The 23,449-nt window shown below is 51.5% G+C and overlaps 1 protein-coding gene across 1 annotated transcript in view; it reads right to left on the bottom strand.

Annotated features, from left to right (window-relative positions):
* DNAH2 (dynein axonemal heavy chain 2) overlaps positions 1–21,204 on the bottom strand; it is a 95,161-nt gene extending 73,957 nt beyond the window's left edge. The window contains 7 exon segments of the mRNA XM_058705514.1: positions 891–1,129; positions 1,299–1,409; positions 1,970–2,198; positions 10,562–10,732; positions 12,708–12,766; positions 19,334–19,501; positions 21,029–21,204. Coding sequence (XP_058561497.1) covers positions 891–1,129; positions 1,299–1,409; positions 1,970–2,198; positions 10,562–10,732; positions 12,708–12,766; positions 19,334–19,487 — 963 coding nt within the window. The 5' untranslated portion in view covers positions 19,488–19,501; positions 21,029–21,204.
* Positions 21,205–23,449: the final 2,245 nt, after the last annotated feature.

Here is a 23,449-nt window from a genome sequence, read left to right as displayed (position 1 = left end):
CTGTTGATCGACTGACCGAACACCCTCACGGTTTCACCCAGTATCCCTCACCGCCCTGGTCTCAAGCAGGGTTCTAAACTTTTCCACGTAGCTGTGGCTCAGTTCCCTTAAGACCTAGCTCAAAATCCTGCCCGGGAAGAGAAGGCCTCTGCCTTCTCTGCCTGTATTCCACAGATCACTCTGCCCTTCTGCGTGTCCCCAAAGCTAACAGAATCATCTCGTCATGCTTTATTAAATTTATTTTTTAAGTGTTTGTCTTGCAATTCTCTTGGCTGAACCCTATGGGTTCCTCTTTGACCCCATGCCATCTAGTGATTCTGTTTTGTGGAAGCCTTATTTTCTGAGCTGGACTGTAGGGGTGGGGTTCATGGAGACAGATTATAGGGGTGGGGCTCATAGAAGGTACTCAGTGTTTATTTGTTGACTGACTGCAGTCTCCCTAATTAAACCATAAGCTCCTTGGGACCTTGTGTTTTCCTCCTTGTGTACTCCCGCCCCCCCCAGGTGCAAGTCCAAACACTGGGTGGATCTATCTTTGCTGTTGATGCTTACTCTGGCTCCTTCTCCTTAGCACCTGATATTGTCCCAACCACCGTCCACTTTCTGCTAAGCCTCTATCCTTTCTTTTTTTTTTAACGTTTATTTATTTTTGAGAGAGTGAGAGAGAGAGAGAGAGAGATCGAGAGTGTGAGCAGGGGCGGGGCAGAGAGAGAGGGAGACACAGAATCCGAAGCAGGCTCCGGGCTCCAAGCCGTCAGCACAGAGCCCCACGCGGGGCTCGAACTCACGAATGGCGAGATCACGGCCCGAGCCGAAGTCAGACGCTTAACCGACTGAGCCCCCACCCCGGGCGGCCCCTTAAGCCTCCATCCTCTGGCCCGCTCACCAACCTGGATCTGCTGGGCCAGTTTCATAAAGGGTGCCAAGTAGGACGACTTGGCAAGGTGCAGGATGGACTCGATGTGCTTCACTCCCTCCTTCACCAGCTGTTTACTGATGCCAGACAGGTCCATGCACCGATTACGCCAGAACTCAATCTCCTCCAAAGGACCTAAATTTTCTCCTATCTCCACAGACTCCTGGGCACTGAGCACCTCCTTTATCTGCCGGGTCCAGTGGATCATGGAGGCTGCGGGCGAGAGCACAAAACCTCTTGCGCGTCTTTAAACGGCTCCCCCCGTGTGTCCTTCCCGCCGCCGCCCGCGCAGCCCTCCCAACCCAGCTCCTTCCTCGGCCTCTGGGCTGCCCCTCTGCTGTCCCCTTGGCCCCGCAACACACTGGCAACGGCAGCCACTCACTCTCCAACCGCTGCACCAGCTCCTTGTCCTTAACTACCACCTCAGGCTCCATGTTCATGGCCTCTGCAGGAATGTAGAGAACCGTGTGCCCCTCCAGTTTGTAGCGAGTATCTACGGAAAGGAAAGGACCGCGGAAGTTTACAGACGTGAATGAGTTTATGCTACCCCAGTTCCAACAGTGGTTGGTATTCCAGGGCCCAGGAAGTATGGGGGATTTCAGGAGAATGGGCAAAAGAAACGACGACTCCTAATTTTTTGACATCAAGAGGGAAAATGACAGAAGGCAAGAGGGAAACCTCGTTGAGGTAAAACAAGAGATTGTCATAAAATAAGGTCAAAGATCTGGACCGCGTCTTCAACGTTCTCTTCTACGATGCATGCGCTCCCCCCAGGAGCCCCATACCGCCCGCGTTTCCCCTGACCCCACGTGTACTCATGAAATACCCAACTCTACGTTTGAGCGGATCTGGTCAACCGTCGACGGCAGAAAACCGTACCTGTACTGGGAGGCAAATTCTGCACCCTGACCCACGCATTCAGCTAACGCACACAGGCACCGACTCCGTGCCGGGCCGCACAGGTACTCGGGATGAATCTCCCACCCGCCTCGCTCGCCCCTCCCGTCGGTGGGGCCCCAGACAGGAACCAGGCATGGGAGGTTTTCCGCTCACCTGTCAGGCAGGCCAAGAATCTGTGCAAGTGAGAAGCAAAATGATTTCGAATACTCTCAGGCCAGGTTGCGTTTGCAAAGATCTGAGGGGCAAAGACGCCACTGAGCAGCCGAAGCAGGGCCGGGATGTAGGAACCACGCACTGTCCCAAACTGCACGGTGGCCTCGAAGTTCTCTGGAGTGATGGGAACCGGCGCCTGGCGTATGAAGTAGACGATCTGGTTCTGCGTCTGCATGGAAGACAGTAGGTCAGAGATCGGCGTCCAGACCCCAGCATGGTACCCCACAGAATCTGAGGCGCCAATCACGAAGGCCGGGCTGTCACGTTCCCTTAGGGCATCCTGACTCCTTTCCAAATGTGTCACCGTGTGCTTCCTGTGTCTTTCAGGGGACATAACAGAGTCCACACCCAGAACCACAGGGAGGAAATGCAGAGAGCATGTCTTGAAGGGAGGGAGGGACTGTGTATTCTGTCCAACTTGGTTCCGGAACCTAGTACAGTTGACTGGGACACATTAGATGCTCCATAAATGTTGGACAGATGGGATGGAATGAAAGGGATAGAATGGGGGAAGCACTTGTAGGTATAGGGAAAGCCGGAAGGAGAGGAATGGAATTAACAGGCAATTGACTTGGGTGTTTCCATTTCAGCTGCATAAACTTCTCTCCCAATTTTCCATTTACCCCTCAACTTGGTTAATGGTGAGTTTGTGTGGCTGTTGTCGTTGCCCACATCCAGAAATGTACAGCTTTCGTGTAGTTAAAACTTTACAATTTTCAAGTTCCTGACTCCCCTACATGCTCAGAAAGGCCATTCCTCCCTAAGATCAGATCTGCCTTTCGTGTGGGTGTGCATTTGACTACTCTTTACAATTTAGTTCATTCCAAAAACTGAAAATGCAGCACAAAGAAGAAATTAATAAGCATCCATCTTCCCACTGCCCAGAATTAAATTTTGGCATTTTGGGTTTTTTGTTTTTTTTTAAAAGCTTAACACTATTATTTTTCTTAAAATGATATATATATGTAATACCGTATGATTTCCCTCCTGTGCAGTATTCAAGAAATAAAACGAGCAAGGGGGAAAACAGAAAGAGGAGCAAACCAAGAACCAGACTCTTGGGGTGCCTGGCTGGCTCAGCTGGCTTTTGTGTGCTGGATTACTGGTGTGTACGTGTTAAGATTAGTGAGTGTGTGTGGTATATTGTGCGGTACGTGTGTGGTGCACATTGGCGTGATTCTAAGATACGTGTGGTTTGCCTGTGTGTGTGGTGTAAGTGTGGTATGTATGAGTGAGAGTGCATGCAACTCTTGATCTTGGGGTTGTGAGTTCAAGCCCCACGTTGGATGTAGAGAGTACTAGAATAAATAAATAAACTTAAAAAAGAGAGAGAGAAAAGAAACAGACTTTAAACTATAGGGAAGAAACTGATACTTTCCAGAGGGGAGGTGGGCGGGAAGATGGGTGTAATAGGTGACAGGAATTAAGCAGAGCACTTGCCATGCTGAGCACAGGGCGATTAAAATAAAAACTTTTTAAAAGGCAGGGGAGGAGCCCCTGGCTGGCTCAGTCAATAGAGCATGTGACTCTTGGACCTGGGGTTATGAGTTTGAGCTCCATCTGGGGCATAGAGATCACTTAAAAATATCTTTGGGGTGCCTGGGTGGCTCAGTCAGTAGAGCGTCCGACTTCGGCTCGGGTCATGATCTCGCAGTTTGTGAGTTCGAGCCCCACGTCGGGCTCTGTGCTGACAGCTGGGAGCCTGGAGCCTGTTTCCGATTCTGGGTCTCCCTCTCTCTCTTCCCCTCCCCTGCTCACACTGTCTCTCTCTCACAAATAAACATTAAAATTTTTTTAATAAAATAAAATATCTTTGAGGCACCTGGGTGGCTTGGTCAGTTAAGCATCTGGCTCTTGATTTTGGTTCAGGTGATGATCTCAAGGTTCATGGGATCGAGCCCTGCGTTGGGCTCTGCATTGACAGTGCTGAACCTGCTTGGGAGTCTCTCTCTCTCCCTCTCTCTGTCTCTGCCCCTCCCTCCCCCCCACAAAATAAATAAATAAAAATTAAATAAATAAAAACATAAAATCTTTTGGCACCTGGGTGGCTGTCAGTTGAATGTCAAGAGTTGGATGCTTAACCAACTAAGCCACCCAGGCACCCCTAGTATTAATTTTTATTTAAATGAATTGAACGTTCCTAGATTCTTTATTCCTGAGTTCTTTATTTGGTTCATTTCTTTCTTTTCCTTTTTTTTTAAGATTTTATTTTTGAGTAATCTCTACACCCAACGTGGGGCTCAAACTCATGACCCCAGATCAAGAGTCTCACGCTCCACTGAGTAAGCCAGCCAGGAGCCCCTATTTGGTTCATTTCTTTTTTTTTTTTTTTTTTTAATTTTTTTTTCAACGTTTTTTATTTATTTTTTTGGGGACAGAGAGAGACAGAGCATGAACGGGGGAGGGGCAGAGAGAGAGGGAGACACAGAATCGGAAACAGGCTCCAGGCTCCGAGCCATCAGCCCAGAGCCTGACGCAGGGCTCGAACTCATGGACCGCGAGATCGTGACCTGGCTGAAGTCGGACACTCAACCGACTGCGCCACCCAGGCGCCCCATTTGGTTCATTTCTTAATGGAATAGATTTCCACTGATGATAAACATATATTTTTTTTTTAATTTTTTTTTTCAACGTTTTTTATTTATTTTTTGGGACAGAGAGAGACAGAGCATGAATGGGGGAGGGTCAGAGAGGGAGGGAGACACAGAATCGGAAACAGGCTCCAGGCTCCGAGCCGTCAGCCCAGAGCCCGACGCGGGGCTCGAACTCACGGACCGCGAGATCGTGACCTGGCTGAAGTCGGACGCTTAACCGACTGCGCCACCCAGGCGCCCCTAAACATATATTTTTTTAAGTAGGGTTCTTTCAAGATTGAAAATGACCACCTCTTTGTTGCCATTGTATTTGACCATCTCGGCTGGGTATAATACCCTTAGGGCACACTGTCCTTCCGAGAGAACTCTGAGTGTGTTCTTCCTGGTGATCAGAGAAGTGGGCGACCAGCCTGTTTCCTCGTGGCAGACTATTTGTTTTTTTGGCGAGGGCTAAGTCATTTTTTCCCAAAGTTTTGTGTTTTAAATAATTCCAACTCATAGAGCAATTGCAAGAAAAATCCAATGAACAGCACACCCTCCATCTAGATTCATTATTGTCAACATCTGTGCTTGAGGGAACCCTCTTGCTCGCTCCCTCTCCCAGCTGAGCCATTTGAGAGTTAGCAGTAGACATCGTGATAGGGCGCCCTTAAATACTTTGGCGTATAGCTCTGAAAAAGGCTATTCTCCAACACATCCAACACCATAATTATCACACACTCAGAAGACTGAACTTCATACAATACTTGATATAATACACAATCCATATTCAATTTTCCCCAGTGGTCCAAATAACATCACATACGGCTGTTCTTTGCCACCCAGGATCCAGTCCAGGATCACACACAGCCGTGTCTCAGTTTCCTTGCATTTCACATGGTTCTCCGGTCTTTTCTTTTTTTTTTTCTTTTTCTTTTTAGTTTATTTACTTATTTTGAGAGAGAGTGCAGATGGGGAAGGGGCAGAGAGAGAGAGGGAGAGAATACCAAGCAGGCTCCGTGCCACCAGCGCAGAGCCCAACGTGGGGCTCAAACTCACGAACCGTGAGACCATGATCTGAGCTGACCTGAGCCACCCAGGCGCCCCCCCCCCCACCACCCCTGTCTTTTTCTTTCTTCCATGGCATCGATCTTTCTAACAGTCCAGGCCAGTTGTTTCCCAAAATGTCCCTTAACTTGGATTTATCTGATTGTTTCCTCAGTATTAGATGCAGGTTAAATCTTCTTGGCAGGAATACCACCTAGGCGATGTTCCCAAAGAATTAATTCCCTTGGAGTTCAGTAGCTTACCTAAGATGTGTGTTGACAAATTTTGTGGAAGAAAAGTATGCTCTGCCAATTCCCAGATTCAGTTCCTTCTGCAGGTCAAGGAAATTCTTTGTGTTTTATCTTTAAATTTCTATTGTCTCATTCGTTGGCACTCTATATTAGATCACCTGTCTTATTAACTTTCCTTTAATCGTGTTGTCATTGGCTTTCTCTTCCTCGTGCACTATGATGATCTCGAGCCTCTCTTCCCTGGCAACTCGGGTCTGCAGCGATCGCTCGTCAGTCCCTCGCTGTTTCTAACCTACTGGGTTTTGTCACCTGCTGCTATGTTCATTTCCTAAAATTTGCAATCTCCGTTTTATGTATTTCCCATGTTGCATCATTTCACCTCCCAGCTTTTTAAAAATTGAATTCATGCTCTTGTTAGGTTTGTTCCTAGCACAAATTCTGTTGTGAGGAATTTCCTTCTGCTTGGCTCTTTTCCTCCTGTGTCTGCTTTGTTCCATTTGTGTCCCCTGGATGTAATATGCCTGCGGTTGCCACGCAATTCCTCTCCGCCTTCCACATGCGTGAGCAGTTTCTGTGACCCCATCTTTTCTGCTCTAACAGACTGTGGGTGACTCCTTGATGTCCTGCTGGGACAGCGTGTTTCTTTCCCCCCTCCAAGTGAAAGGATCGCGTATTTTACGCTTTATTCCCTCTAAGAGGATAGCATGAGGGGATGGGCGGGTGGTTCAGGCTAATTTCAAAAGAACGTAAATCTCTGAGAAAATACCTGGGCACTTTCTTCCTTTTCAGGTTTTGTTACATGCCCTGAGGGTCCCATCTTGCTGGGGGTCCACCATTCCCCTGGGAAGAACATTTCTGTCACTCAGAGCACAGACCTTTCATTGGTCCCCACTTCATCAAGTTTCTTAGATTAGATTATGCTTCTTTCCTTCTTTACTCTTGGGTGTTGTTTATTTTTTTTTTCTGGTTTTACCTTTTGCTCCTTTTATCAAAAGTAATAATTCTTTTAAAAAAATTTTTTAATGTTTATTTATTTTTGAAAGAGAGAGACAGAGCATGAGAGGGGGGAGACACAGAATCCGAACCAGGCTCCAGGCTCTGAGCTGTCAGCACAGAGCCCGACACAGGGCTTGAACTCACAAACTTGTGAGATCATGACCTGAGTCAAAGTTGGACGCTTAAGCAACTGAGCCACCCAGGCACCCCAAGAGTAATAATTCTTTAAGGAAGTTCAATTGGCCATCTTGACCCAGAAGCATACAACTAAGGCTGTAATCTCGTTTAGAATGTATTTCAGCATACCAAATAGATTTTCTCTTCCTTGAGGCATAATTGACAAATGAAAATGTATAGATTTAGGGTATACAACCTGATGCTTTGATATATGTATACACTGTGAAATGATCAGCATAATCAACCGAATGAATATATCCACTATCTCGGGAGGTACCCTTTTTTTCTTTTTCTTCTCGTGTGCATGTGTGTGTGCAGTGAGAACACTGAAGACGTACCCTCTTAGCAAACTGCAGGTGAACACACATGGTAATTGTGGTTACCGTGCTAAGAGATCTCCAGAACCATTCACCTTGCATAAATGAAACTGTACCCTTTCCCTCCGGTTGTGTTGAGATATAACTGACCGATAACACTGTTAGCTTAACGCGTACAACATGATTTGATATATGTAAAGTGATGATCACAGTAAGTTTAGTTAACATCCATCACCTCACGCACTTACAATTTTTTCCGTCTCATCTTGAGAACTTTTTAAGATCTACTCCCTTAGCAACTTTCAAATACATGCTCTTGCTAACGATAGTCACCGTGTTGTACATTATATCATCAGAACTGATTTCTCTTAAAACTGGAGGTTTGTATCTTTTGACCGCCTTCAACCATTTCCCCTACCTGCCCACCCCCTCACTCTAGCAACCGCCAATCTGTTCTGTTTCTGTGAGTTTGGGGTTTTTCCCCCCTAGATTCCACACATGAGTGAGATCATACAGTATTTACGTTCCTCTGACTTATTTCAGCATAATGCCCTCAAGTTCCATCCAGGATATTGCAAGTAGCAAGATTCTCTTTTCTTTCTTTCTGTTTTTAACTTTTTTAGGAGAAAAAAAAACTGAGAATCAGAGACCATCTGCACGCACTGTCGGTGTGGAGCCTGATGCGGGGCTCAGTGCCATGAACCACAAGATCATGACCTGAGCCTAAACCAAGAGCCCGCTGCTTAACCAACTGAGCCACCCAGGCGCCCGGGGCTTCTTTTCTTTCTCACTGCTGAATACTGTTCCATCGTGTGTACATGTAACTTTCTTTATCCATTCATCCATCGGTGGACACTTAGGCTGCTCCCATAGCTTGGCTATTGTAAATAATGCTGCAACGAACGTGGGGTACAGGTATCTTTTTGAGACAGTGATTTCATTTCCTTTGGATGGATGCCCACAACTCGATTGCCAGATCATAGGGTAGTTCTGTTTTTAATTTTCTGAGGAACGTCCATCCCATTCTCCAGAGCGACTGCACCAACTTACATTCCCACTAACAGTGCACGAGGGTTCCCTCTCCTGCACATCTTCACCAACACTTGCTGCCTCTTGGGAGTCTATTTGACGATGGCCATTCTGACAAGTGTCAGGTGGTATCTGATACCTCGCTGCGATTTTCACTTGCATTTCTCCCATTGATGATATGGAGGCACCTTTTCAAACACCCGTTGGCCATTTGTAGGTCTTCTTTGGAAAAATGTCTCTTCAATCCCTCTGCTCATTTTGTAATCAGGCTGTTCTTTTTGCTATTGGATTGTAGGAGTTCTTTAGATACTTTGGATATTAACCTTTTATCAGATAGACGATTTACACATATTTTCTCCCAATCCTTAGGTTTGCCTTTTCATTTTGTTGATGGAGGAAGCTTTGCTGTGCAGAAGCTTTTGGATTTGATGTAGTCCCATGTGTGTATTTTTGCTTTGTGGCCTCTGCTTTTGATCTCCTTGTGCCCTCTGACCAACATCTGCCTGTTTCCCCCTGCTCTCCCCAGCTGATTCGATTTTTAATGGAAAACTTTTCCATATTTCCCAATTCTATTCACCGAAGGATCTGTTCTTCCCCACAGATTTTAAATGCAATTTTCAGAGAAAATGCTTACATATATGCGTCTGTGCTTGGTGTCTTTAACGTTGCATATCAATGTATGTTCCTGTCCCAGTACAGCTCTGTTGTAATTACTTCAGTTTAATTAGAAGAGATTTTCGTATTCACAACTCTCCAACATTACTTTCCTTCTTCATGCATATTTCTGGATACATATTTTTTAATGTTTATTTTTGAGAGACAGACAGAACATGAGCAGGGGAGGGGCAGAGAGAGGGAGACACAGAATCCCAAGCAGGCTCCAGGCTCCGAGCTGTCAGCACAGAGCCCAACGCGGGGCTCGAGCTCATGATCCAGGAGAGCATGACCTGAGCTGAAGTCGGATGCCCAACCGACTGAGCCACCCAGGCGTCCCGACTGGATATATTTTTAAATCTTCACGTAAGGGATTTAGGGACTTTGGCACTGTGGTGGGAGTTGCATTAAAATGGTACATTTCTTTTTAGATAAAGGATCTTTATAATATTAAGATTCCCACCCAGAGACAGGATATGGCTATTCAGTCAAACCTTCTCTCATGGTTTCATGGCCTGCAACAAACTTGCTTTCTTTCATATAAATCCTACACATTTTTGGCAAACTCCTCTTCCTTTTACGAATGAGATCTTTTCTTTTTTTTTTCCATGATGTTTTGTAGCTGCCTGACGCCAACGTACAGGAAAAAGCCGCAAGCTATTTTTGCTTTTGTTTGATCTGGAACATTTCCCGAATTGTGTCACGGCACACGGCCACGTTCACCTTCATTATCGTTATCGTTTTGTGTACATGCTGCCAATAAAAGCAAAGCAAAGGCCTTTCTCTTTTCCAACACTTTATTTCAAAGGCTTCGAACATATAGAAAAGTTACAAGAGGTTTACAACAATGACCTATATACCCACTGCCCAGATTCCACCACTAACGTTCTACTCTGCCCGTCTTTTAACCGTCTCCCTACCCGTGGCTTACCCCTCGCCGATGTGTCTTCCACACGGTTGAAAGCGTTCTCTCTCTAATCCACGAAAGGCTGCGCTAGTTCCCTCCAGGAGGGAGGCCAAATTCTCCAGCATAAACTCAAGGCCCTCCGCGAAGTGACCCCGGCCCGCCTTTTCAGGATCGCCTCCCACAGCTCTTTTCTTTGCACATAAAGCGTTCTCTGCCGACACAGCTCTCACCCAGACGCGATGAAATCGGACTTACCTTTCTTTTCCAGCTCGAATGTCACCTCTGTCGCCAGGCCTTGCCAGCATCCCCCTGGCTATGCTGTCCCCATAAAGTTCCTATTCAGCTCTGCCCGTGCATCCTAACACATTGTGAATAGTTTCTATACGTCTGTCTCCCCCACCAGACCACGACATCGCCGGAAGCAAAACCCTGCCTCATGCCTCGGTATCCCACCGTCAAGCGGACCCACCGCGGGGCCCAACGCACCTGGGGCACAGGAGGTAAGACTCAGATGATGGAGGGCCGCAAGCCCTCAGCTCCCTGGCCGACCCCCTCGGGGTCCGGGAGAGCCGAGCACCCACCTGTACAGGCATGCCCCGCTCCAGCGTCAGCCCCACACAGGGGTCGATGAAGATGGTGAGGATGGGTTCCGAAGGGTCCCGGGCGAAGTGCTCCAGGACGGCGTCGTGCTCCGCTGTCCATTCCGCACCCGCCAGTCCCGTCAGCACGGCTCGGGACAGGAAAAGGGGCTTCTACGGGAGGGGAGCAGAGGGCCGAAGCAGGTACAGCTGTTAGGAGGAGTCCTTTCCCCCATTCACAAGCGCACGTGGGGACACAGGACACGAGGCGAGAAGCCTGACGGCTCCAGGATGCTGAAGGGAAGGCTGCAGACAAGCCGAATGACGGGTTTCAAGCTTCTGAAGAAGGCAGACAGTGAGATTCCCTTGCTCCAACGAGTGAAACTAGACGGACCACAGAGGAAAACGGGGGACACGATCTTCCCAAGATATCTCCTTTACGCCCGTGGTTGCAAAGACACCTCGCCCAGCAATCCTCGACCTCGGGGTAAAACTCCATCGAGGGACCCTGTAGGGTAGGAGCCTAAAGCAGGCAATCAGGCTCCAAGATGATGAGCTGGAAAAAGGAGAAGGGTGCAGCCTGCCCGGGGGTGGACACTGAACGGGAGACGTCAAGGCAAAGCCAACTGGCAGGGGCGCCTGGGGAGCTCAGTCAGTTAAGTGTCTGACTCTTGATTTCGGCTCAGTTCATCATCTTATGGTTTGTGGGTTCGAGCCCCAAGTCAGGCTCCACCTTGTCTCTGTCTCTCCCTTTTTCTCTGCCCCTCCTGTGAGTGCATTCTCTGTCTCTCTGTCTCTCTTTCAAAGTAAATAAACTTAAAAAAAAAAAAAAAAGCAAACTAGCATTAGCAGAGAGAGGGAGAACAAAGGGGAAAAGACAAGACTGGGAAACACCAAAGAACGCACGAGTTAGACGGCAAAAAAATTATAAGTGGTGACTAGAAAAAAAAAAAAAGTCTGGAGAACGCCTCTAAATAATTAAAGGAACCGGAAGACATGAGGACAAACGCGAGGAGTCACCCTGTCCTTCTCCCCGTGCTCCCGGAAGATGAGAAGGAATCTCCTTCACCTGAAGTTTCCAAGTCGAGAAAGCTTCATGCTCTAAAATGTCTCCCATGTAGAGGGGCACCTGGGTGGCTCAGTCGGTTGAGCGTCCGACTTCGGCTCAGGTCACGATCTCGCGGTCCGTGAGTTCGAGCCCCGCATCGGGCTCTGGGCTGATGGCTCAGAGCCTGGAGCCTGCTTCCGATTCTGTGTCTCCCTCTCTCTCTGCCCCTCCCCCATTCATGCTCTGTCTCTCTCTGTCTCAAAAATAAATAAACGTTAAAAAAAAAAATTAAAAAAAAATAAAATAAAATGTCTCCCATGTAGAGCCAAGGGTGGACCAACGAGGAAAACGCGACCACCCCAGGAAACAAACGGACGCAAACGGACGTGTCGTGTCGCAAAAAGAGAAACTGAAAATGTGAAAAAACCGTTCAGTGTCACTTGAAATCAAAGAAGTACAAATAGAAATAGCAAGGATATAGCACACAGTGCTCAGCTGCTAACACCCGGGCCCGGAGAGTTCTTGTTCCTGGCACGAAGCCACAGCGCGCACAGCTGGGCCTCACGCGGTGAGCCTGTCCCGGTTTGATTCAAGGCGGGGGAGACAAGGGGCGGGGCGCCTGGGTGGCTCAGTCGGTTGAGCATCTGACATCAGCTCAGGTCACCATCTCCTAGTTCACGAGTTCAAGCCCCGCGTCGGGCTCTGTGCTGACAGCTCAGAGCCCGGAGCCTGGTTCGGAACCTGTGTCTCCCTCACTCTCTCCCACCCTCTGTCCCTCTCTCTCTGATAAACAAACACTGAAAAATAAAAATTAAAGACATCTGAAAAATCAACAAACAAAAAAAGGCGGGGACACAAGGAAGGGAAAGTGAAGAGCCCTGTCCCTCGCGCAAAGCCCTGTCCGTCTGGAGGGGTGCGGGGCACGGAGAACTTTCTCGTGACTCAGCGAGCTGGATCTGTGGCAAGCAGCCTCCCAGTGGAGAGGGAGTAGACGCCAGCGACAGATTGGAGAGACCTCCTCGTCCTCCATTTTACAGCTAACCCTCGGACTGGACTGGCTCCCGGGGAGGAAGAGCTGGCTCAGGGAAATCCCTAACTTACCACATCCGCCTCAGACTCCGGCAATTCTTTCTGTGCCTCGGGCTCCTCCGATGTTGGCTCTGGGAAGAACAAAAATTCAAAAATGAGGGCGTTCCATGGGGCGCCTGGGTGGCTCAGTCGGTTAAGCGGCCGACTTCGGCTCAGCTCATGATCTCACATCCGTGAGTTTGCGCCCCGCGTCGGGCTCTGTGCTGACAGCTCAGAGCCTGGAGCCTGCTTCAGATTCTGTGTCTCCCTCTCTCTGACCCTCTCCCGTTCATGCTCTGTCTCTCTCTGTCTCAAAAATAAACGCTAAAAAAAAAAATTTTCAAAAATGAGGGCGTTCCTTAAACACAGTCACCACACCGCCCAGCACTTCCATCCCCGGATATATCCCCAAGAGAACGAAGCGGGGACTCGAACAGATGCCTGCACACCCACGGTCACGGCAACACTACTCACGACAGCCAAAAGGTGGAAACAGCTCAAGTGCCCATCAACAAGTGGCCGGATAAACAAAACTGCGGTGGAATATTGTTCGGCCATAAAAAAGGATCGGAGGTGGGGCGCCTGGGTGGCTCGGTCGGGTAAGCGTCCGACTTCGGCTCAGCTCATGATCTCACAGTTCGTGGGTTCGAGCCCCGCGTCGGGCTCTGTGCTGACAGCTCAGAGCCTGGAGCCTGCTTCAGATTCTGTGTCTCCCTCTCTCTGACCCTCTCCCGTTCATGCTCTGTCTCTCTCTGTCTCAAAAATAAACGCTAAAAAAAAAAATTTTCAAAAATGAGGGCGTTCCTTAAACACAGTCACCACACCGCCCAGCACTTCCATCCCCGGATATATCCCCAAGAGAACGAAGCGGGGACTCGAACAGATGCCTGCACACCCACGGTCACGGCAACACTACTCACGACAGCCAAAAGGTGGAAACAGCTCAAGTGCCCATCAACAAGTGGCCGGATAAACAAAACTGCGGTGGAATATTGTTCGGCCATAAAAAAGGATCGGAGGTGGGGCGCCTGGGTGGCTCGGTCGGGTAAGCGTCCGACTTCGGCTCAGCTCATGATCTCACAGTTCGTGGGTTCGAGCCCCGCGTCGGGCTCTGTGCTGACAGCTCGGAGCCCGGAGCCTGCTTCGGATTCTGTGTCTCCCTCTCTCTCCGCCCCTCCCCTATGCACGCTCTGTCTCTCTCTCTCTCTCTCAAAAATAAACAAACATTTAAAGAAAAAAGGGAACGGAGGTCAGGTACAACGCTACATCATGGACAAAGCTCAGAAACGTGATGTTGGGTGTAAGAAGCCGGTCACAAAAGACCATATACCGTACGGATCCATTTACGTGAAATGTGGACAGCAGGCAAATCCATACAGACAGAAAGTGGATTAGCGGTTATCAGGATCTGTGGGGCAAGGGGAAGGGGGAGCGGCTGCCAAAAGACTAGGGTCTGGGGGCGCCTGGGTAGCACAGGTAGTTAAGCGTCCGACTCCTGGTTTTGGCTCAGGTCTCACAGTCTGTGAGTTCAAGCCCCGCATTGGGTTCCACACTGACACTGCGGAGCCTGCTTGGGATCCTCTCTCTCCCTCTCTCCCTGCCCCTCCCCGCTCACTCTGTCTCTCAAAATAAATACGCTTCAAAAAAATGTTTTAATTAAAAATAAAAAACTAGGATCTGATGCAATGAGAAGTAAAGATATAGGGTGAGCTGATGCCAGCCTTTCAAGGTGCTTCAAGTGGCTTTCTCGGGGCAGGGGGGAGGGGAACAGGATGCAAACGCTCTAAAATTAGGTAGTGGTGATGGTTGAGACAGTTTTGTGAATATGCCCAAAATCACTGAATTGCGCCTCAAAGGGATGAACTGTGGGGCACCTGGGTGGCTCAGTAGGTTAAGGGTCTAACTTCGGCTCGGGTCATGATCTCATGGCTTATGAGTTCAAGCCCCACGCTGGGCTCCGTGCTGACACCTCAGAGCCTGTAAGTTGCTTCGGATTCCGTCTCCATCTCTCTCTGCTCTCCCCCACTCATGCTCTGTCTCTGTCTCAAAAGTAAATAACAAGACATTAAAAAAAATTAGGAGCACCTGGGTGGCTCAGTCGCTTAAGCATCCGACTTTGGCTCAGGTCATAATCTCATAGTTCGCGGGTTTGAGTCCTGTGTCGGGCTTTGTGCTGACAGCTCAGAGCCCGGAGCCTGCTTCCGATTCTGTGTCTCCCTCTCTCACTGCCCGTCCCCCACTCACCCTCTGTCTCTCTCTCTCAAAAATAAACAAACATTTAGGGAAAAAAATTTAAAGGCATGAATTTTATAGTAAGTGAATTCTATCCCAATTTTCTGTTAAAAAGCTGACGAGGGGGGCACCTGGGTGGCTCAGTCAGTTAAGCGTCCGACTTCGGCTCAGGTCACGATCTCACAGTTTGTGAGTTCGAGCCCCACGTCGGGCTCTGTGCTGACAGCTCAGAGCCTGGAGCCTGCTTTGAATTCTGTGTCTCCCTCTCTCTCTGCCCTTTCCCTCCTTGCTCATGCTCTGTGTCTCTCTGTCTCTCAATAATAAATAAGTGTTAAAAAAATCTTTTTTAATTAATAAAGAAAGAAAAAGCTGACAAGGGCAGGAGTAGAGGAGTGGAGGGAGGCAGGGGAATGAAGGCCAAGCAGTACTAAGATTATTCTAGGCCTTCAGCTTCTGGCCTTCCATTGCTCTTCCCACATGCAGAAGCTGGGGCCCACGGAAACCGGCCCAGCTCACTTGGCACACTCGTTTCTGCCGCACCCACTCTGGACGCCGAGGATACCCAGGAGGGTGTGTTTCTACCTCCTGATCTGCTGCTCACACAAGAGACGGGTAAAGCCGGTGGGTTTCCCACCTGCCATGGGCCGAAAGGAAGAAGCGGCAAATGAGACGGGAGCCAAAAGACTTTGGGGAACAGGACACTCCGACTTCAGAAAGGAATCCCAAGAGGGGAGACTGAGGCACAGAAGCCAAGAAAGAAAATCATGAAAAAGATGGGACAGACGGTTCCAGGAGCTTGGTGGTGGTGAGACGGGTAACCAAGAAATCTAATGCCCTTTGAGAAAACTGAAGGCATTCAAGATGCCAGATGGAACCAAGGCCAAGGGGAAGAAGACTGAGGCAACCTCAAGGGTAAGTTGGGGGTGGGGGGGCGCCTGGTGGCTCAGTCAGTTAAGCATCTGGCTCTTGATTTCGGCTCAGGTCATGATCTCACGGGTTTGTAGGATGGAGCCCCACATAGAGCTCTGTGCTGACAGCAGGGAGCCTGCTTGGGATTCTCTCTCTGCCTCTCACCCGCTCATGATTGCACACGTGCACTCTCCAAGTAGAGGAGTAAACTCGAAAAAGAAAAAAAAAAAAAAAACGTTGCTTAAAGAGTATATCGGTTTCGTCTCCTACAACACAAGTTATATATATAAAATCCAAGTCATGAGACATGCAGTAAAAATGTAAATAGCAAGCTTGAGGGGGCGCCTGGGTGGCGCGGTCAGTTAAGTGGCTGACTTCCGTTCAGGTCACGATCTCGCGGACCGGGAGCTCGAGCCCCGCGTCGGGCTCTGTGCTGACAGCTCGGAGCCTGGAGCCTGCTTCCGATTCTGTCTCCTTCTCTCTGTCTCTCTCTCTCTCTCAAAAATAAACAAACATTAAAAAAAATTTGATTGTTTTAAAAAGCAAGCTTGAGGATGACAAACACCAACTCAGGATAATGGTGGCATCTGGAGAGAGAGAGAGAAGAGCTGGGGGAGATGTGGCAAATGGAAGGACTCACGGCCACAATGTAGTCGTCATTGGGTGATGGGTACATGGGGGTCCATTCTGTTATTCCCTATACTTTTCCTGACTTGCCTGAAATACAGGTCTATAGTTTATCCAAAACCTTGGGGTCGCGTAGACTTCAGAATGTACAATTGTCAACGGAGTATGACACACAATCCCCCTCCCCCCACCGCCTCCGGCAGACTCTCAACCAACACGCCACAATCTAACTTTTACAGTCAGTAGCACCGCAGGAAAACATTCGAAAATACACACTAAGTGGTTACATTGACTGTAAGTACTCTCCTGCCAGTTTGGTTTATATATTACCACCAAATAAGTTTGGATGCCAAACTCTGTGGGAAAAAAAACTGGTTAGCCCTTAAAGTTTTTCTTTTCTTTTTTCTTTTTTCTTTTTTTTTTAATTACAAATATGGGGGAGCCCGGGTGGCTCAGTCGGCTAAGCGTCCAACTTCAGCCCAGGTCATGATCTCACTGTTCCCAGGTTTGAGCCCCTTGTTGGGCTCTGTACTGACAGCTCAGAGCCTGAAGCCTGCTTCGGATTCTGCGTCGGATTCTGTGTCTCCCTATCTTTCCGCTACTCCCCCACTCATGCTCTGTCTCTCTCAAAAATAAAAAAAAAAAAACATTAAAAAAATTTCTTAACGTAAAAAAATTAAACACATACATACATACATAATTAAAATTACAATATGGGGGCACCTGGGTGGCTCAGTCGGTTAAGCACCCAACTCTTGATTTCGGCTCAGATCTCAATCTCACAGATGCGGGATGGAGTCCCGCGTCCGGAGGAGTCCCAATCGAGTACTTGCTCGGCTCGGAGCCTGCTTGGGATTCTCTCCCTCTCTCTCTCTCTCTGCCCCTTCCTTGGTTGCACACACACGCACAACTACTCTCTCAAAATAAACAAATGAACAAACAAATAAAACTACAAATGTGGGATTATAAACCTGTCCTCCTTTTCTTAATGGGAGTTGAGGAACACCTAAGGAAGCAAAGGTTGTCAACAGAGACCTTCAAAGGGTGTTTGCCCACTTACCCACCTTTACCAATGTGTTTTAGGCCCTCCCCCTTTATCCCTGCATCTGCCATAACAAAACAGCACGGGGGCGCTTGGGTGGCTCAGTTGGTTAGGCATCCGACTTCAGCTCAGGTCATGATTTTGCGGTCCGTGAGTTCGAGCCCCACGTCCAGCTCTGTGCTGACAGCTCAGAGCCTGGAGCCTGTTTCAGATTCTGTCTCCCTCTCTCTCTGACCCTCCCCCGTTCATGCTCTGTCTCTGTGTCAAAAATAAACATTAAAAAAAAAAAAAAAAAAAAAAAAACAGCACAGACTGGGTGGCTTCTAAACAGCAGAAACTTCTCTCTCCCATTTCTGAAGGCTGCAAGTCCTAAACCAGGATGCAGCGTGGTCACCGAGACCCTTCCTCTGGGTCACAGACTTCTCACCATGTCCTCACATGGAGGACTGAGGCAAGGGATCTCTCTGGAACCACCTTCCCAAGGCACTTATCCCATCCATGATGGTCCCACCCTCCATGATGGTCCCACCCTCCATGATGGTCCCACCCTCCTGATCTGATCAGAGCACCTCCCAAAGCCCCTACCCACTAATCACATCACATCGGGCGTTAAGATTTCAACATATGAATTGGGGGAGGGAGGGGAACAAAACATTCAGACCATGGCCGGCCCCTCTGTCTCCAGCAGGGACAGACCTCAATCCCCTCCCCAGCTCCAAAGAGTACAGGGATCACTGTGGGTGTCAGGGATGCTGTGGAGGTCCCCATCTCCTCTGCTAGGTCAGCTGGAAAGCTCCCCACCAAACGACAAAAAGGCTTAGAGCTAAGGGAGTCATAGATTCTTTGTATTGGATGGTCAAGGCTTTCACTGAGAATCTCCTTCCCTTCTCACACTGGAGGAGTCTCCAGGTTGAACCTCACTGCGCCTCCTGCTCCCTCCGCATCTGTGGTCCAGGCGCCCAGCCTCCAGGAGCTAGTTCCATTTTTAAGGCTTCTGGGAGAACTCAGAACAGAACATTTTGCTGGTCTCTAACCTCTGGATCCTAGGTATCCTGTGGACCCTGGACCTCTCTCCCACACCCATGCTTAGCCACTGTTAATACGAAAAGAGGATTCTATTTCTGTCCCTCTTCACAGGCTGCTTGCAGTGGGAAAATGTGGGGGCTATACTTAGTTCACAGTCCTATCTACACCGGCCAGAGCTCCAAGGCACGGCCAGGCGACAGCAACTGCTACCAAAAAAACCTTCCAACCCACAGGAGAGGCATCCCTGAGATCAAAGCCGCAGGAGGCAGCCTCTTTAAACTCTCTGCTCCCTCCATCTAGACATGGGGCTTCTTTTTTGTGTGTGTGGCCCTGAACCTGACCCTCCTGAGTCTACCAAGGCTCTGCCAAAATGAAGGCAGAGACGCAAGAGCCTTGAACAGATGGGAGAAAGCAGCGCTCAGGCTGAGGATTCAAAGGGCGGCGAAGCAGGCTGAGTCTCCATGGTGATGGGCTTAATGGAAGAAAAACATTGTTTTGCCACCCAGGGTGAAGATGGGAAAAAGGAAGAGATCAAACCCTCTTCGGTGTGGTCGGAGCAACCTGGAACACTGGAAGTGAGGAGGAAGAAGAGGCTAGGAGAAAGAAAGGACCGGCTAGTGAGCTCCGGGGTCACTGGGTGGTTGGGGGTTGGAGGGGGGGGTACTGTGAGGAGGGAAAGAACAGGACAAGGCTGGCCAGGAGGAAAACACAGAGACAGGAGCCCAGCATCAGGCCTGACACTCCACTCAACTCCCCCACAACCCTCAGACCCTCTTTGAAGACACACATTCTGCCTCCGAGCTCCTCCCCAGCGTGTACCCACCGAGCTCCTCCTTGAAGGAATCGGACTCCGGCTGGGGAGGCAGGGCGGCGTCCCCAGGCTTCGAGGCCAGGGTGGCCTCGGAGGCTCTTTGGCGGGCACCACGGCTGGCGCTTCCCTGGCCACTCAGTCTCTGCTTCTCTTCTTTGCTGGACATGGCGCGGGCAACACCTGCGGACACACGGGCAGCTGGGGGTCCGCAACCGGATCCACGCCTCCCAGCCCGTCCCCCCTCCATACACGCGGTCCCTTTTGAATTCATGAACTGAGACCCCCTCCCCATATCATACTCATATCTGGGGATACCTCACCCTGCTCCATCAACCACCCAGGCGTGGTCACACACACCTTCAGCCACTTTACCCCTCAGGGCCATGGGTGGAGAGAAGGCCCGGGGAGGGGAAGGCCGTCCCCCCATCCCTTGTCATATCAAGTCACCCAAGCAAACCAAGATGATTCTCCTCCAACCCTCCTTTCCTCCCGCGATACCCCCAGCAACGGGGTGTGGGGGGGACGTGGAAAATTCTCCTCCTACCCACGCTAAAATGTGCCACCCCCTTAAACAAAGAAACGCAGTATTTGCGGGTCGCCTGGGTGGTTCAGTGGGTTAAGCATCCAACTCAGGTCATGATCTCCCCGTGAGCGAGTTCAAGCCCCGAGTCGGGCTCCGTGCTGACAGCAAGGAGCCTGCTTGAGATTCTCGGTCTCCCTCTCTCTCTCTGCCCCTCCCTTGCTCACGTGCTGTCTCTCAAAACATATAAAGCAAAAGAGAAACGGTATTTGCAACACATCTCTTTAGGTTTTCATTGCTGGGGGGGGGGGTAGGAACTCCGGTTTGTGGGTACTGAAAACATCTCTTCGCATAGTTGACCGAGGAACCCTGAACTAGGCCACAGTGAAGCCCAACCTCATTTGACTCCTAAGGCCGAGAACAGACTGGCAGAAGGAAGGAGAAAAGTCACCCGACACGGAATTTCCAATTGTGTGTGGGGGGGAGAAGAAAATGGGGCAGGAGGAAGGCCTCTCGGGCGGAAGCAAGGGCGTTCGCGGCGGCCCAGGGGCACTGTGTGATTGGCCGGGCCTTCCGGCTCCAGCCCGACAGCCACCTGTGGCTGCCACAGGCATTGATCACAGGTTATGAGTTCCAGACTTGAAGGATGCGTGCTTTGCTCCAAGGGGAAGCGTTCTGTTAGGCCAACGCATCGACAAAACCAACCGCAGCCCAGACAGGGGCCTCCAGAGAAGCGGCCTGCGGCTGGAGCCTCCCGAGGGGGGAAGGGGGGGGCGTCCGCGGGCGAGGCCGGGAGCACCCTTCCCAGGGGAGCACCATTCCCAGGGGCTCAGCCCCAGATCCGCCAGGGCCGACCCCAGGAGGGGCCGCTCCAGCAGCCTGAGGGCTCGCGCCGTCACTCAGGAAGGACGCAGGGGACCAGCGGCCAGGTCCTCAAAGTGGCTGCCTGTCGTCGACAAACCTGCCCTTGCAGGGGCTTCCTCACCCCACGGTCACAACTGCCCCCCCCCCCCGCTGCCCCGTCTCAACCCCAACCGCCCCTTCTTCTCCCCTCCCCCACAACTGCCCTTTCTCCACCTCCCCTGCCCCTTCTCCCCGGACACGGCCGCCCTCCCCTCCCCCACAGCTGCCCCTTCTCCCCGAAGCTTCCCCCGTCTCCCCTCCTCCTCTTCGCCCCCGACACACACCTCACTACGCCGACCCCGTCCTCCCTAGGCCGACGGACCGGCCACTCCGTCTGGGAAGTTGCCCCGAGAGGCCCGCTCCCGCCCGCGCCTGCACGCGTCGCCAAGGCAACCACGGGCCGGGACGGGTGAGCGGCCCGGGCGCGTGCCCGCGAGCCCGGCGTCCTCGGCGCAGGCGCAGGGCGGCTCCGCTCCGCCGCCCGGCAGCCCGCCCCGGCCCGCGTGCGCCCCGCGGGGAGCGGGGGCCGGAGGGTCCGGCGAGAGCCACCGTGGCCGGCAGGCCGGACGAGGCGGGGTTCGGCCCGAGGACAGTCTGGAAGGGCCGAGGCTGAGGCCACGAGCCACCCTCCCGCGGGACGGCGAGAGCGCCGGCGGAGCCCCCGCACCGACCCCGCGCCCCGGTCTGCGGGCGCGCTCCCGAGCGCGTCCAGCAGGTGGCGCCCGGCGTCCCGCCTGCGGGGCTCGTGGACGCTCTAGAAGGCGCTCCAGGATTTCGAGGCAGCCGCGGCTGCAGCTGGGTCCGGGGGAAAAACCGGGGCTGGAGCACCCCTGCCCTCCCGCTGGTTTCCCTCGTCTGAGCTCGGACTGGGGTCTCGGAGCGCCTGGCGGCGCGGGGCGGGGGAGGGGAGGGAAGAACGGAACTGGAGTCTTTGGAACCTGAGGATCGGCTCTGGGAAGCGTCGCCCGTTTTGGGGGGAACGGGAGGCGGGGACTCCCTGGGGAAGGTGACCGGGCCGGGGAGGGGCTCGGCTTTCCGTGAGAACAAAGGCTGAGTCCTGGGGAAGCCAGAGGAGAGCGGTGTGCCACGGGGGGGCAGACCTCAGCCGGTGCTAGGGGGCGCTGCGGGCCGGGGCCGCGGAGGGGGCGCCTGCAAGCCCGGGCCGTACCTGCGGCGCCAGAAGCTGGAAGGAGGCCTCGGAGATCTAGGGGGGGAGGCTGAGTCAGGGGAATGGGTAGGCACCCTCCCTGCTTCCATCAATAGTGCCTAATTAAGACAAAGCCAGCAGCGAGCCCACTGATTACATTTCCATGAGGAGCTAAATTGATGACATTTTCTTTGCCGGATGCGGAGGGGGGAGAAGCTGGGACCTCAGTTCCCCCCTTTTTCTGGTTGCCGTTCACACCTGACAGATCTCCTTCTGCCCGTCCACCGCTACAAGGCCGTCTCGGGTACCCCTGAAGGGCCCTTGGGTTAATCCACACCTATCCTAATCTCTGCACCCCACCTATCCTAATCTCCAGCATTGGTAGCCCCTGGCCTGGGCACTCCCCACCCCTGCTATCCTGGAGGTAGGTTCCTGGGCTCTGCTGGCCCCCTGCCTGGGCCGGAGTCCCGGCTGAAAGCAAGGATTGAAGTAGTGAGGGGTCCTGCCACACCCCTAGCCAGCTGCGCAGCGAGTAGGGCTAAGTGGGTGATAGATCCCCTAACCAAAGAGGCAGCGGGTGGCAGAGAGAGGTGGCATGATTGGCCAGATCCCCCAGGGAAAAGTCCCCAAGGAGTGAAGATTTGAGGGGAGGCATTGGGTGGGGAGTCTTATAGGCAGGGCTCCTGGCTCCCCGGGGAAAAGAATGCAGTGTAGACCCGGTGTCTTTTCTGCCTGCCCCCCCCCCCAACCTTGGCTGTACCTAGGGATCCCAGCCCCCTCCATTATGCTAAATAGGTAATCAAACATCTCGCTTTGCTAATTACTGCTCAATCCGATTAAACGCTGCCGAAAGCTCATCAACAGAGGTGGAGGTAGGGGGGAGGGATGAAGGGGAGCCAACCACAGCTGTGAGGGGGGTCTTGTCCCTGGGGGAATGAAGGGGACAGCTGAGACACCCGGCCAGGGTACCGAGACTCAATACCTCCCAAAGGAGAGGGACTGGAGGGTTGTGCCCACAAGCCCCTTACTCTTGCCGCACCCCCCAGCCTCAGCCAGGCCTTCCCCTCCCCCCAGACCTTCATTACCCTCAGAACCCAGGCATCCGGCCATTCCCACAGCTACACACACCCCTGTCCCAGATTTAATAAGTTCTGTTCTCTCACTGTCAATATTTGATGTCTCAGAGCCATCTCCACGGAGAGAGGGGGACTCTTCCCTTGCTTCCCCCCTACCTTGGCCGTCCTTTGCCCACCCCAGTCTCTTTGTGCCCCCAACCTTCTCTAACTAGCTGACTTAATGAAATGATATTAAAGTCTTAAGCAACTCCAAAAGAATGGTTGTTATGGTGAAAAGAGCGGGCAGGACGCCTGGGTCCCCGAGGGGAGCAAGGGCTGAGGAGGGGGAGAGAGCCACAGGCTAAGGTCTAGAGGCCTCAGTCCCCAGTGGGGAGCAGCAGATTTGGGGTGAGCTGGGGGCCAGACCTCTGGATCTTGGCGGGAAGTAGGGAATGGGGGCTGGGAGAAGGTGGGAAGCAAGGACATTCAGGGAGTCAGGGTCC

The sequence above is a fragment of the Neofelis nebulosa genome, chromosome 16, assembly GCF_028018385.1.
Source record: "Neofelis nebulosa isolate mNeoNeb1 chromosome 16, mNeoNeb1.pri, whole genome shotgun sequence".
Taxonomy (NCBI): Eukaryota; Metazoa; Chordata; class Mammalia; order Carnivora; family Felidae; genus Neofelis; species Neofelis nebulosa.
The sequence above is the reverse complement of the archived record's forward strand: the minus strand, read 5'-3'. Positions and strand labels throughout refer to the sequence as shown.